This window comes from Centropristis striata, chromosome 14 (genome assembly GCF_030273125.1).
Source record: "Centropristis striata isolate RG_2023a ecotype Rhode Island chromosome 14, C.striata_1.0, whole genome shotgun sequence".
NCBI lineage: Eukaryota > Metazoa > Chordata > Actinopteri > Perciformes > Serranidae > Centropristis > Centropristis striata.
Genome location: NC_081530.1, coordinates 18,574,298 through 18,589,789, shown reverse-complemented (window position 1 = coordinate 18,589,789; position 15,492 = coordinate 18,574,298). Strand labels below are relative to the sequence as shown.

At 38.1% G+C, this 15,492-nt stretch overlaps 2 protein-coding genes across 5 annotated transcripts; one reads left to right on the top strand and one right to left on the bottom strand.

Annotated features, from left to right (window-relative positions):
• Positions 1–29: 29 nt before the first annotated feature.
• On the bottom strand, positions 30–7,773 carry scn1bb (sodium channel, voltage-gated, type I, beta b). 2 transcript variants are annotated; one of them, XM_059349455.1, is made up of 6 exons: positions 6,819–7,773; positions 6,559–6,725; positions 4,296–4,530; positions 3,372–3,513; positions 650–707; positions 30–547 (listed from the first exon to the last, which is right to left on the bottom strand). In XM_059349455.1, the coding sequence occupies exons 1-6, from the start codon at positions 6,865–6,867 to the stop codon at positions 269–271; spliced, it is 930 nt and encodes a 309-aa protein (XP_059205438.1). In that variant the 5' UTR covers positions 6,868–7,773; the 3' UTR covers positions 30–268. The 2 variants fall into 2 exon arrangements, with proteins under 2 accessions (XP_059205438.1, XP_059205439.1); XM_059349456.1 differs by having other exon boundaries at positions 408–547; positions 633–707.
• A 468-nt stretch (positions 7,774–8,241) lies between these two features.
• On the top strand, positions 8,242–15,246 carry zbtb22a (zinc finger and BTB domain containing 22a). Of its 3 annotated transcripts, none has more exons than XM_059349454.1 (4): positions 8,242–8,641; positions 10,403–10,621; positions 11,363–12,134; positions 13,797–15,246. In XM_059349454.1, exons 2-4 carry the CDS (start codon positions 10,415–10,417, stop codon positions 14,888–14,890), a joined length of 2,073 nt encoding a protein of 690 aa, XP_059205437.1. In that variant the 5' UTR covers positions 8,242–8,641; positions 10,403–10,414; the 3' UTR covers positions 14,891–15,246. The 3 variants fall into 3 exon arrangements, with proteins under 3 accessions (XP_059205437.1, XP_059205435.1, XP_059205436.1); XM_059349452.1 differs by having other exon boundaries at positions 13,794–15,246; XM_059349453.1 differs by lacking the exon at positions 8,242–8,641 and having other exon boundaries at positions 8,649–10,621; positions 13,794–15,246.
• The last annotated feature ends 246 nt before the right edge of the window (positions 15,247–15,492 follow it).

Genomic DNA, 15,492 nt, shown 5'->3' with positions numbered 1-15,492 from the left:
GACAAATCAGGAGACTTTTTCATCACATGTATTTTTTCAGTTTTTTATTAGCACATGGTAAGAGCTGGATTCAGATTTTGAATGTACAACTAGCAACTGGAAATACAGTCTATCATAGTCCATCACATTCTATTTTTATAAATGTTGTGTGTCACATTATTTATACATTAGGTGGTGATGATTTAGTAAAAAGCTTTTCTTTTGCAATCAACCTCATTGAGTCCATCATACGCCCATAGTACCACTTACATTTTATATAAACGTGTGATTACATAATACTTAAAGAAATACTGTATGTGCAGTTAATGCTTTTCACAATGTGGCTCATTAATGCATAATGGTTTCTCAAATAAGTGCAGAACATGCTTTTGCGGCGCAGATTACTATATACAATGCTGGTACCATGCTCTCTTTGTATGTCATAATCATGTGCGGCCTTTGTTGAGGAAAAGGTAAAATAGAGACTTGAGATGACGAGGAGGTTCTCCCCAAAGTTGTCTACATGCAGGTCAGAGTATGGAAGGATGTTTTCAGTCCAAGAAGGAAACTTGAAGATAAAGACAATAAACAGTATATTAAAAGATTTAATGAAAACTATTCAAAACCACTATGGATGAGGATCACAAACATACCTGTGCTATTCTCCGACCTGCACCCCTGCACAGTTATCTTTACTTTCCGACGCTATCGCTAAATATTCAGCATTTCTAGGAGAAAAGGGACAAAAGAAAACAAGTGTTTTAAAACAATGTTAAACTATTAACTTTAGCACAGTGAAATGGGTGAAAAATGTAAAAAAACAAAACATCACAGCTATGGTTGTATGACTGGTTTTTGACTTACAGGAGGAGGGAGGTTTTGGTTTTTACTAGTGAGGAGGGCGGACGAGACGAAAACATGGCAAGTAGTAGACAGAAGTGAGACAAAGAGACAAAACACACCAAAACACACAAACACAATGGAAACATCGATATCCTTTACATAAGTAGATAAGCAGACAGGTAAAGTGAAGAAGAGGGATTAAAACTAAGGAGAGGATGCAACAAAGTAAAATTTAAATTAAAGGTGACTTGTGCAATAGAGCATGAATATAGTATGACAGTATTCATGGAGAAATTCACACTTTTCAAAGCATTATTTATTATTATCTTTAACATATCAGTGAGCTTTGAAGTTTTTAGAGTAAAGACCCAGTCACACCATAAAGTAGCATGGAATATTTACCTCTAGAAGCTTGGTGGTGTAGCGATTACTAGCTCACTGCTAACAAGCTAGCCATCCTGGTAAACGCTAAGCTGCTGCTAGCCAGCCACATAGCTTATCAAACTTATTTCAATTTTATTTTTAATTTTGTATTTCATTCTCTTGAGAGGTTTTGAAAAGGTACAAGAAGCACTCTATGCCAACAAGATTGCTAACTGTCAGTCAAGCAAACTGTCAGCTAAGCTAACTGTCAGTTGAGCTAGCTGTCAGTTAAGCTAGCTGTCAGTAAAGCTCGCTGTCAGTTAAGCTAACAGGTAGCTAGGCTAACTGTCAGTAAAGCTCGCTGTCAGTTAAGCTAACAAGTAGGTAGACTAACCAACAGTTAAGCTAACAGGTAGTTAGGCTAACTGTCAGTTAAACAAACTGTCAGCTAAATTAGCTGTCAGCTAAGCTAAGAAGCTCTCACTCATTCGCAAACAGGACAAGATTCACAAGTTTATTCATTTTTGTACCATCGACTCCTATTTCATTACAGTCTGAAAAACATTCCTTTTATGTAACAGTTAGAGTAGAGAGACAGTGGAGGGTTTAAAAAAAAGTGTTAGTATTAAGCCAACGTTAATAAGCTACGATATCACTTCTCACTCTCCAGCTCTCCGTTAGCTTAAGACAGCTTGCTTTTTGTTGCATGCAAGTTAAAGTCTTCATGAAAAATATGTGCAAATTTATTTTGTGAATAAGTTTTATCTAGAAATCATGGTGATAAGAATTAGTTTTATATTTTACTGCTTGTGTAACCAGGTCTTACTCCAGTTTTGTGTTGTTTCAAGCTTTACTCCAGTGATACTCAACTTGCTTTGCCAAGGGGTCACTTTTACAAAATGACAATGGCCAATTAATAAACATCAATTAATATTTATCATAAAAGGAGCAAAAATTATAAAATACAACTCATCTGTCTTTGAAATCCTTTATTTCCAAATTAACAGATTAAACCGTTAATTGACTAAATTAATTTGACACAGAGATTAACACTAGTCCGATATGACACGTAAATTTGATATTTTACTGCATTTAAGCTGCAGTTGCATTTTATTTGTGAATGCTTTAAAAAAACATTCATATTTGGAACCTCTTCTATAACGCAATAACTCAAATGCCTCTAAATTAAATAAACAAGCTCTATTTTAAGAGTGTATTTGTTTTCTGTGTTCTTTTTAAGTCTGAAACAAAATTCAGATGTGAATCAATTTGTTTTTATTGTAAACTGTGTATAGAAAAAGGTTGACTATTCTAGCACAATTGAGTATCACTGTTTTGCACGCATTACAGCCAGATTAATATATCGGTATCGGCGAATATGCTGGCCGATAATTAACAAAACACTGCTGTGGAAGTGCTAAAGATATGTTTGAGGTCATTTAGAAACAGTGCTTTCATTACATGGGCTTTTTCAAAAAAAGATTGACCTACTAAGTACATATCTTAGCCACAATTTTAAAATAACACTTATCAGGAATCCTTTTGTTCCAAACTTATATCAGCTGATATATCATTACTGGATTTTTTGACTTTCAAATATCTCTGCAGGTATTTGCATTAAATCCAGCATGTTTAATAGCTCTACAACACGCATACAGTCATGGAAAAAAATATTAGACCACCCTTGTTTTCTTCAATTTCTTGTTCATTTTAATGCCTGGTACAACTAAAGATACATTTGTTTGGACAAATCTAATGATAACAACAAAAAATAGCTCATAAGAGTTTAATTTAAGAGCTGATATCTAGCCATTTCCCATTGTTTTTTTGATAATGATTTAGGTTATTATCAAGAAAACCATGGAAAATGGCATTAAAATGAACAAGAAATTATATTAAACCATGGTCTAATATTTTTTTCCACGACTTTATTTATATATGGTTTAAGTGTTAATGGCTAAAAACCTTGTATTACGAAAGTGATTTTCAAGAACAGAGAAATGCAGCAACTTTTTCAGCATGGCCACTAAGTCATTGAAAGGTTTGCATCAGTCAATGAGAGAATCTTCTTTATTATAAAAGCAAATGCACTGTGATCTTTAAAGGAAAATAAAAGCCAAATTATCAAAACTGGAGTTACAAGGTTTTTACATGTGCACACAGATGAACGTGATAAAAATACTTACGCTGCTTCCCGTAATGCTTCTTCCCCAGCTGCTGCTATTTTCCTGTAGCAGTAAATCATCTCTATGAGGAGCCAGACCTGCAGGCCAATGATGGACACGTACATCATGACCTCGGACATGATGGATGCCATTCCTCTGGTCGCTGCACACATGAAAGCCAGGAAACCAAGAAATCAAACACCAACACCAAAGCTGAGGCTATGTTTTTTTGCAGACAAAAGTGACCATATTTGTAAGGCTGCTTTCTCTTTGTAATAAGTAATGTAATCATGTTTTATGCTTTCTTAATGCTAAATGACCCACAGTCATGGAAAATGATTTTAGACCACACTTGTTTCCTTCAATTTCTTGTTCATTTTGATTGATTTGTTTGGACAGATATAATGATAACAAGAAAAATAGAGTTTAATTTAAGAGCTGCTATCTAGCCATCTTCCATGTTTTCCTTTATAATGATTTTGGGTTATTATCCAGAAAAAACATGGAAAATGTCTAGATATCAGCTCTTAAATTAAACCCTTATGATCTATTTTTGTTGTTATCATTATATTTGTCCAAACAAATCTACTTTTAGTTGTACCAGGCATTAAAATGAACAAGAAATTGAAGAAAACAAGGGTGGTCTAATCATTTTTTCCATGACTGTATTTGTTGAAGAAGGACTGAAATATATTTGCTGTAACCACCTCAGATGGTGTTTTACAAACCGTTCTTACAAACCGTTTTTACATTTAATTTTTTTCTACCACAACTTATTTTGAAATTTGACATTCAATTTGGCCATTCTTGACTTGATTTTATCCACGTTTTAAATATAATAATTTATTCTTTAACTTTTCCGGTGCTTTAACTTTTCCAGCGCATGCTATAAAACCTGCTTCAAGTGACAAAATTGTTGTATAGCACTGCAGTTAAATCCCGTACCTTTAGCCACCACAGTGAGGTGCACCACCTTCTTGATAATGCTATTGTGCTCATAGTTATCGTATGAGAGGATGCGGTTGAAGTAGCATTGGTAGGTGCCTGAGTCATTGAAGGTGACGTTGAACAGGTATATGGATGCATCTTGGATGTCCATGCTCCTCTTACTGCCGTTCCAATCCACGCGGTCCATGAAGTGGTCGTGTTCAATGGTGGGGCTGCCGTCGTAGGTGTAGAACTGGTGCCACAGAGACATCAAGGTAATTTAAAGCTGCTGTCACAGAAAACTCATTGCTTCTGCACATACACAGTTTACACAACACACAAATCATGTATAAGGTCTACGTACTGTAATGCACTATATATAATGTAGGTAGCTTATGAATGCTATTTACTTGCTTTCGCCTTTTGTTGTATTTAATATTTTAAAAAGTTATTCAGTTGCATGTTTCCTGCCACTTTAGTATGTTTCTTGTACTGCTGTAAAAGCATATTTATCTTTCTTATATCTACCATATTTCTACATTTTTACTCTTTTATGAATTGTCTTTTTATCGGTTTTACTTATCCGGTATTTTCACACTTAGGTACAGCACTTTGAATGAGGGATGGCCGTTTGGAAGAAACCTGCCAACTCGATTATCTACAACGTAAACGATCAATTAACCGATTAATCGATATGTTTTTATATGTACCATGTATGCATATAACATGCATACATGGGCAAAATAAAATAAAAATACACTTTTATTCACTCAAGTGAGATTAAACTGTAAAGGTTAAGTCAAGGAGTTCAATGTTTTATGTTTTAGCCCCTGAAGAAGCATGACGTTAGTTTTCACAGTAATCTTGCATATTTAAATGTGTTTTGTGTTTAAATAAGTTTGGGATGAAAGTAAACCTAGTACTTCATGCTAGCAAGGTTTGATACAGTAACAGTTGATAGTTTTCCTCAAATTAATACTCTTGCATTTCTGTGTGTTTAATAATTGTCGTTGCAACTTTCAGTTTGCAAACTGTAGCTTTATCCAACTTAATTCTCAGCTCATTGGCTTATTCACGTACGGCCGCAGAACTGAACGCTCGGCCGTGTTTCAGTTCAGTGAGTACTGATACGCAGTCAGAGATAAAAAAAAAACAAAAATACACAGAACGATTAAAAATTCTTAACAAACATTAATCGATCATCGATTAATTATTCCCATCCCTACTTTGAATTGGCCTTGTGTTTGAAATGAGCCGAATAAACTTGCCTTGCCTTCAGTGCTATAGTATACACTAGTGGTTCCTAAACTGGGGGGCTGGACCCTCAGGGGGGGTATAAAACAGGGCGCGGCAATACAAAATATAAATAATGCATGGTTCTGCACTTCAAGTGAAATGTGGAAAGATTTATGAGAGGAAAACCTAAAGCACATGATGAATCTGCGCAAAACATGAACACTACTAAAACAAAGACGAGGAAACACGACAAAGGACTTTCTCGCCCATCCGCTTCTTTAAATGGAGACCTCAGTGTGGAAAGTTTGGGAACCACTAGAGTACACAATAACAACAAATACAATTTTAAAAGCAGCAAGTAGAATTACATAACATATCACTGTCTGTGGAGCCTGCTGTGGCTGTATCTGTCAAAATGGATCTATATATGTGACACATAACACAAAAAGTATATGCATATACATTGGAGATAACCTGCTTTTACTGCCATATAAAGGACCATTAAGAAAAAACTCAAATTCCTCACAACAATCCAGATGACCCAATCCTAGTTTGTTGCCGTAAAGTGTTATTAAAGTAAAAACTCCTCATGAATGGCTCTTGCACTTAGATATACTGAACCATATATGCAGCTACATTATCATAGCAGCAAACAGAGGATCCCACACAAGGTCGACACAGCCGTGTGTCATCTCTGAAGCTTTAACGATCTCTGTGGTGTAAAATATCCCAATCGATTGCATCCAAGCCTCACTATGACCTCATCACTGGCTCTATGATGTGATGGAGGCCATTTGAGTGTGTGTGTGAGTGAGTGGGGGAAGGAAGACAGGAAGGCTTGGGTGTGCATTACATATGCATGCATTTATACAATGCTTGTGTCTAGAGGAATGTAGACTAGGACTGGAGGGATTTTGAAAGATGCTTGCACGACTAAAACTACTTTAGAACCATAAATACTTCTTGTACTCCACAATGTGCTGTGTCATATATATTTTATGCTGGCATCAGGCTAAGAAAGTCTTCAGCGATGATTTGCACTCACATGAAGAAAGTCTGCCTCTCCTTTCGGCCTGAAGTGCCATTCAACGGTCGCTGTACCCTCCACCTCACTCCTCCTCTTGCAGGAGATGCAGCCCAGTTTGAAACCCCGACCGGCCACTGCCTCTGTGTCAGAGTCCACCTCTGCACATGCCCCATGGCAATGGTACACTGTAAAGGGAAAAAAAGACACACGCTCACTACTCTGTGTTAACAAGATGTGGTGACAAATGAGGAATGTTGCAGATTATCAAGTCAACTCACCAAACAGGCTGCAGAGAAGAGAAAGGAGCAGCAGGTTTAATACTGCCATGTCACCGGATGTTAGAGGAGCTGTTTTATTTGATGAGGAGCCTCAAAAAACTATTGACTTAAACGGCAATGCTCCTTATCTGGAGCACCAAAACACTGTTGTTGACACTTTAAAGCACAGTCATGAGACTCATGAACTGATCTCCAAGCTTGCAATATTTAAACGGTTCTTTGCAAAGGTTTTCTTTTCTATTTAAAGAAGACTGGAGCTTGTGCAGGCTGTGTCAGGCGGCTACTGCAGCAGCTAAACATGCATTACAAAGTGCAAAATGTATCTGTCTACAGGCCTTCCTTACACGCCTAAATTTGTGAATGAGGTCCTAACAGTCTTCAAACCAGCATCAATTTCCCAAAGGCTGCTGAATTTATTGCCACAAATGTGTTTTTTCTACCTGCTTTTAATTAAATAGCATGTGAAACAATCCAGATATCTCGTGTCCCACAGTGCTCCCCAGATCAACACCCTGAGATCTGATTATCTTATTTTCCCTGAGGTCCTAATGTGAGCTGCATGGAGCAATCATTAGACCTGCCCAGGGCCACATGCTCTGCCTTTTAATGTTGGAAAACTGCAGGATACACAAAAATTATGATGAATGTGTGTTTATATAATGTGCAACATGCAAGCTACTGACGGAACGTCAACAATACAATTACACCCAAATGCATATATCATTAATTTGCATGCTCTATAATAAGAAATTGCTACTACACGCTACCAATGTTAAATAACGACCAATCTTATGGTCTAATATTTATCATTAATCGGATCACTGAAATCAGAGCCTACTGTCGCGAAAAAAAGAGGCCTCCTCTCCTCTCCTCTCCTCTCTTCTCCTCTCCTCTCCTCGAGTCGTGTCCTCGCAGACAAAAACAAAATACTGTCCTCTCCTGTCGATGACAGCTGAATGTGGGTTTATTTCACCTGTCTAATGACCCCGCACTCGTAGAAGAGATGCTTCGCCCGTGTGGGCATTGCAGGTGAAACTGCGGGAATGCTCGCCGGTGGGAAAAAAAACCCAGCCCCCGAAAAATGAATACATCTATAACACGTCCTCCTCCGGCCAGTTAACAGTGTTTTTTCCTACGCCACAGCGGCACCTCTGTCGCTCAGATCAGAAGATGCTGCAGATGCACTGCGGTAAAAAAAACGACCGTGCGTGAAAGAATGATCAGAATATTTATCTCCTGCCCCCGCTGTTTTTTAAACTCATAATTGCGCAACTTTGTCTGGAGAGCACTGCGGGAGCACCACCAAGCGTTTACAGTGAATTTAATAAGCAACAAAGGGCATTAACAGGCTGTGCAGCTGATATTAAAAGTGAACTGGCCCTTTAAATGAGCTCCGGTGGGGCGTGGCCGAGCCAATGATGGCATCCATCTGTCAAGTAACGCTGGATCAGTCAATAAACTCCCAATAACTGTTAAAACAGTCGCGAATTCAGCTTTTATAACAATAATTACATACGTGTGCAGCTAAAGCAGCGGGCTAATGTGTCTAGTGTGCTGACACTTCCTAATAATCAACTCTAACATCAAACACCACTCACTTTGTGTGTGAGGATCGCTGATGCTGTTTTGTCAACCAGCTAGCATCAGCTACGCCTACGGGCAAGCTGCTGTTAGCATTTTACGAGCTTGCTCCTTTTTTATTTATTTATTTTTTTACACAGTCAAGCGATGATACTTTGTATCTGGGATAAGTATGTGGTGCTGCAGATAGCCAGCGACGCCCCCTATATCAGTAAAAAGCTCGACATTCCGACATATCAAAGGTAAAGTAAGCTAACGTCAACAGCTAGCTAGCTAACAGTTAGCTGTAATGCTAACCTAAACCAGACTTCATGTTAAAAGTGCTTTTAACGAGAGCCGTTAGTGTGAATGGGTATGTTAACTAAGTTAGTGCTAACAGTTAGCTTGCATTAGCTAGCTACATATCGTATTGCTCATCAGGTGGAAGCTTCTTTACTTCATATCACAAATCAATACAGTTTGATATGCACACAGTTGGTTTTATTTAACCAACAGTTTAATGTTACTTCCTTTGATCCGAGGCTAGAAACTATAAATCGATCAGTTGATTATATAGCAAGATCGTTAGTCCATTGACAGCAAAATTATCAGCAATTAATTTAAAATAAAGCTGTTATCAACAGGTAACCAGTTTTTATTAGGGTCTGTTTTCAAGCTTTTGTTGCAACTTCTCACTTGAGAGGATTTGATGCTTTTGATTAGAGCTGCAACAATTATTCGATTAATCGAACAATAATTGATTATTGAATTAATCGTCAACTATTTTGATAATCCAATAATTGGTTTGAGCAGTTTATTAAAAGACAAAAGTCCAAATTCTCTAATTTCAGCTTCTTTAATGTGAATATTTCTGGTTTCTTTGTTCCTTTATGACAATAAAACTGAATATCTCTTTGGTTTGTGGACAAAGCAAGAGCTTTGAGGACGTCATCTTGTGGTTTGGGAAACACTGATTGATATTTTTCACCATTTATTGATCAAACAACCAATCGATTAATCGTTTAAATAATCGACAGATTAATCGATAATGAAAATAATTGTCAGTTGCAACCCTACTTTTGATTGTCTTTAAAAAATATATCTTTAGGAATAGTTAATTTGGAAAACAAACAATTGGATGATAATATATAATAATAAAATAATATAAGTTGGTAAAAAAAATAAAGGAAATAAAGAGGAATAAAAAAATTAAATTAAGACATTTAAATAAAATAATACAAAAACGTGGAAATATAAATACAAATAACTAAGTATACAAATAATGTAACCATTTTAATAAGCATAAGAGTTAATTGTAAAAGTAATTTATTTCTGTTTATTAAATATGTGTGCTTATTTTTGGCATATAAATTAATCTATTTTTTATACTAACCAAATAATTATCAAGAAAACCATGGAAAATGGCTAGATATCAACTGTTAAATTAAACTCTTATGAGCTATATTTGTTGTTAAATTATATTATATATCATATTTGTCCAAACAAGTGTAGCTTTAGTTGTACCAGCCATTAAAATGAACAAGATATTTAAGAAAACAAGGATGGTCTAATAATTTATTCCATGACTGTATATTTGTATATATTAATTCATAATGAAATTATTTATTCTTATTGTCATTTATGTAATTATTATTTTTTGTAGCTCTCCACTCAATTGTTATTGTAGGACTGCATTGAGTGTTGTTTTTATTATCAAATAATCTATCACATATTGACTAATCTAATATATCAAATATGTAATAATAGACAAAGCAGGAAGTCTTCCCTTCTTTTAGGCTGACACAAGAACATCTTTGGGATTGTTTTCCTTGAAAAATACAAGTAATCAAGTATAATTGTTTCAGAAGAACGTTCTGTTGTTGATCAATTAGTTAACTAATTGTTTCAGCTCTTAATGATTTTAATTGTTCTCATGAGAGAAATATTTATGCATTATCTTCTTTTATTAATAATATAAACTATTTAAATGTTCTAACTATGTAATATTTTGATCTTCCGTGTAGTTTTGTGTGACCATGGATCCGACCTGCAGTGTTTCTGCTGCTCCAGCTGGTTTGACTGTCCAGGTGTGTTTCCCCGGCGCCCGTGCAGCTGTTCTGGATAACCTGAACCGCCAGCGGGAAGAAGGCCGGCTGTGTGACCTCTCCATCCAGGTGCAGGGGCAAGTGTTCAGGGCACACCGATGTGTGCTCGCTGCATCCTCGCCTTACTTTCATGACCAGGTAGGTCCGGCTACATCACTTTGAGATAGACTGTTTGTATAGGTTATTGTTGTTTTCACTCACGCCATATTTCTGTTAGGGCTGCTCAATTATAGATATAATAAAATAGAAATAATAATCACGATTGTATTGGGCAATATTAAGATCAGGATTAATAAACACAATATTTTTATTGGCTCAAAAAACTTCATCTTCTTGATCTTCTTGAACTTTAATTATAATTCAACTGAAAATGAATAAAAAACGAAATGTAAAAACAATAGTAAATCAATAAAATAAATCTATATACATCTAAATAAATAATATAAAAAGAATAAATAAAAATAAATTAGACCAAAATAAAAAACATAAACAATATTGTAATGTTAATGCACGTTCTACTGAAAATGACTAAATATACGATAAATAATAATAAATAAAATAAATTAGAGCAAAATATATAATAATCAAATATGTTGTCGTGCACTGCCACAACCTACTAAACATTTCTCAACATGTATCCAACACTTTGGAGAACTGTATTCAAAATATTCCAATCAGTAACTTGGGATGCTAATGTGAATCGCTTTAAAAGAAAAAGATTTATAACACAAACAGGAGCATCTTTGTGAAATAGAATGCAGCACAGTAATCATGAAACAGTAAACTCGATTACTGTGTTTTCATAATTGTTGGAAGATTAGTTGCCCTACACTAATTTTTGTCCAGATGCCGAAACTTAATTTCTTTATCTGTCAACAGGTGCTACTGAAGAATGTTACAACTGTTTCCCTGCCTTCGGTTATGGACCCAGTGGCCTTTGAGAGTGTCCTGAGTTCTGCCTACACAGGCCAGCTGAGCATCGTGCATGATGACATCGTTAACTATGTCACTGTGGCCAGCTTCCTCCAGATGTGGCACATCGTGGACAAATGCACAGAGATCCTGAAGAGGCCCCGACCTTCAGCAGAAGTCGCACCTGGAGAGGCAGCTGTCGCTCACCCTGGCACTGCATCTCGCCAGCAGTCCCCAAGCAGCACCGACTGCTTATACCTGGAAAGGGAAGGAAGAAGGAAGGAGAGGAAGCCTGACGCCCTGCCTCCCTTAGCTACGTGGAGACGCCCGCAGCAGTTTCCTAGATGGGGGCGACCCCGGCCCTCATCAGCACAGCACTTAGCGGACTCTCAACTGGACGCCCTCCCTGGCTATGCAGAGAGTGATTACACCAACTGTGAGGAGGCATGGGTTTCAAGCCACGCCAAAACGAGCCACTTCGCTCATGATGGACCTGGTCACAATAGCAGGTACCACGGGGGGTTCCCCAGTGGTGAAGCATTAAAGCAGAAAGTCAGGTTCCAACAGCGGGGGGCAACGCTAAACGCTGACAGACTGCTTGATAGGAACAGAGAGATCGTGGACAGTGATGATACACAAGAGAAGAGGAAGAAGGAGAAAAGAGAGATCGAGGCAGATGAGGGAGTCGGAGAGGCAGTGGTGGAGAAGAAGGGAGGCTTTGCACAAATGGGACACTGCGGTAAGACACTTCACTTTAAACACAAATAAGACATCTCTCTCTAACAAAACGTGAAAAAAAAAGAAGTTTATTATTCAAAATTCAATGGCATCTAACTGAAGATGTTTGTCTGTCGATTTTTTAATCAAAATCGCAGTGTGGACTAGTGCAATATCCAAATTGCAGGACGGCACAATATTTCTTAAAGTCAATAAATGTCCAAATACAGTCTTGAATTAAGTATTGTGACGTTGCAAGATGTCCTGGCCTGCAAATTGTATTATACAGACTCAAAAAAAAATCTTTGTTTGGTACAGATCCTTGCAAAAATATCACACATTTTAATATATATTTTCACTGAAAATGAGAACAATGGTGCATAAATGATAATTCCCTCCAATGTCTTGAATTGTATTGCAATTGCAAAATAATCGCAATTTCATATTTTTCTCCAAATTGTGCACTTAATCTTGGTAGGTGTATTGCTCAGGACCTAAGAAAGGTCACCGTTCAGTATGAGCGCTTGAGATTTACAGAACATATCTACTAGTAGTGCTTTATGTACACAATGTGTAGCATTTTGAGAGGGACTCCTATTCACTGTTACATCAGAATGGCATGCTGGGTACAGCTCATTCTCCATTGCTCACGGCAGTAAAATCAAGAACAGAAAAAGAATGATAGACTAGAGATATGACATTTAAGCAAACTCAAACATTAATGAAGCACCAGTGATGTAACTTTCATTTTATTCCGGGAAATAGCCTGGTCCCAAATAGCCAGCTGTGAGCCAATGACGTGTATACTTTAGGTTTACTTGCCAGGGGAAGTATGTCATGGCAGGTGCAAGCTGCAAAACACTGGACATCAGACAATCTGCCTGTCCTAATTCTTTACTCATTTCTTAAAACATGGTCACTTGTGTACTAGAAATTTCATGTGTAATTATTTCAGAATTGATGCCTCATGTCCAGAGAAAATTGAGAAAAGTGCTGTCGTTCTAAGGCGGCAAATCCTACAACAACCAGTATGCTTTGTGCGAGGTGCATTTAAGACTGCTCCCAAAATGCATCTTTATCAGTATTTTCATGGCGCACTGAGTTGTTTCGTGGATCATTTGCAAACCGAATTGCCAAGTCTGCAGTCTCTGGGGTCTCCTTGTGCCGAACCCTGGATGTTTTTGCAGCTGGATACACAGGGACATTTAACACAGGAAGTTTAATGTCATTCATTCACATGTTTTCTCTGCACTTCAACTATAGAAATCAAGTTGAGAATCAGCAAAGTTGCCCTTTAACTACTGTTTGTTGTTATGAATGTAAAGGTCAGTTCTCTTTGACAAAAAAGAAAACATCTTTAGTGTACAACGGATGGGTATTGTTAGAATGATGTTGACACTTTTGGAAACACATTTTCTCCCAAACTTTATCCTTTCATTTAATGAAACAAGCCAAGTTCTGAAATATTAATTGTATCCTCTTTGCCAAACAAAAGGATTTGAATCAGGAAAAGAAAACATGAACATAATTTCAAATCCAACAAGAATTCAGTCCCTTTGAGTTTTAGACACTCACATATTTTGAGGTCAGTAGCACCACCAAGAAAAGAAAGTATTTAGATTAGAGACAGCCTTATAGTGCAGCTGTTCTATATTTCTGATTCTGTGTTACATTTCTCCAGCAGACTTCCACCCAATTTCAAATGAGAATGTAGGACAAGCCGCGGGGAAGGTGAGTGTGGAGGAGACCAAGGAAAAAGTGCAGAGGGATTTGGACGGAAGAGATCCCTCCTCAGACCTGCCCAGTGTTCATGCTTGCCAAACAGGTGAAGGAGTTCCTGGTCCTTCCTGTCCCGTTTCCTGTCCTGTTCCCTGGTCTCAACAGGTGCAGAGGCCGCAGGACGGAGAGGGTGGCAGCTGCAGCAAAGACGAGGACGACGATGACGAGGAGGAGGATGTGGACTTTGAATGTTTCACAGAAGGGACGTTCAGCAGAGACACATACGATGAGATTGAGGACGGCACAGGACAGGTTTCCCAGAGGCCTTTAGTGCCCGTGTCTCCTGACTTCACCATGGCGGGCTCGGAGGTGAACTGGCCCTCCACCAGCGCGGGACAGGGTAGCTCACTGACCCCCACCTCAAGCCATGTGTCTCCATCCTCTGCTGCATTTCCACCACCCTCTTCACCTCCAACTCCATCTTCGTCCTCCTCAGTGTCTCTCGCTGGCGCCCCCTACACGGGCAAAGTCCACTTCTGCCACTGCGGCAAAGCCTACACCCTGAAGAGTATGCGGGACCGACACGTGAAGATGCAGCACCTCAATCTACGACCTTTCGGCTGTCCCGTTTGCACAAAGTCCTTCAAGATGAAGCACCATCTAACCAAGCACCTTAAGACTCACGGAGGGCTGCGACCGTATGAGTGCGGCCTGTGTGGGAAAAAAGTCATTTGGAGAGACAGCTTCCTCAGGCATCAGGCCCGATGCGAAAGACTTGCGTCCAGCTCCTCAACTAACAGCAACAGCACAAGCACAGCCGCAGCAGATATGGAAGACAACTACAGTTATGGATTCGAAGATGGGGAGGCTTTTCTTGCAGCGGGAGGACAAGTCAAAGTGGAGGAGGTGGATTTTCACGGGGAGATGGAGAACGGGATGAGGGGCCTGTTGGGCAGTGTGTCTGGGATTGTGGATGAGCTAAGAACTCAGTCTCAAAACTTAGACACCGGTAGTCACGTTTTTAAACAGGAGGCGAGTGAGAACTTTGGTGGAAATTAAATGTTAATGTGAAACTGTATGCATATAAATACATACAAGAAGGAAAATTAATTAAACGTTGACTTTAATATAGGGCTGCACCAAAATATTGGCTGAGCATCGCTAAATATCATCAATATTTGCCCTCTTGACTGCAATCAGCTTATTGACGAATAAAATGATGACAGCGGCTGATGTGTTGCATCAATTTTGCGCTGACGAAATCGTCATTTGTCCTTTCAAACAGTTCAGTTGTTTCTTTATAAAGAAGATTTATTTTTTCCCCTGTCAAAAAGAGATAATGAATAACATAAACACTGGTATCTGTATCCGCTATCGGCCAAAAATGTTATTTTAAACGTCACTATCAGCCCAGAATTTTAGTACACGGATGCAAATCATTGAAAGCTACTTTACTTTTATCTGTATTTTTTTCATGTCATGGATAAAAAATAAACAACCATACGCTTTACTCAAGTGATCCTTTTTAATTGGTGCAGTGCCACGTAACTTCAGTCCTTGTTTAGTGATGCTGTAAACTGTACATCTGTGTTGTGAATGCACTTCTTGAGCCCCATTAAAGTTAATTTGCGTTTTGCACATAAATTATTTGCCATTGCTCT

What these genes read in the sequence shown, in the direction of transcription:
- scn1bb (XM_059349455.1), bottom strand. Translation starts at nt 6,867, where the DNA reads ATGGCAGTATTAAACCTGCTGCTCCTTTCTCTTCTCTGCAGCCTGTTT. An exon ending in GAGAGGCAGACTTTCTTCAT is followed by an intron (nt 4,531 to 6,558) that starts GTGAGTGCAAAT and finishes CTGTGGCACCAG; the next exon opens with TTCTACACCTACGACGGCAG. An exon ending in GAAGCATTACGGGAAGCAGC is followed by an intron (nt 708 to 3,371) that starts GTAAGTATTTTT and finishes CTTTTCTCCTAG; the next exon opens with AAATGCTGAATATTTAGCGA.
- zbtb22a (XM_059349452.1), top strand. Translation starts at nt 10,415, where the DNA reads ATGGATCCGACCTGCAGTGTTTCTGCTGCTCCAGCTGGTTTGACTGTC. An exon ending in CGCCTTACTTTCATGACCAG is followed by an intron (nt 10,622 to 11,362) that starts GTAGGTCCGGCT and finishes ATCTGTCAACAG; the next exon opens with GTGCTACTGAAGAATGTTAC. An exon ending in TGCACAAATGGGACACTGCG is followed by an intron (nt 12,135 to 13,793) that starts GTAAGACACTTC and finishes ACATTTCTCCAG; the next exon opens with CAGACTTCCACCCAATTTCA.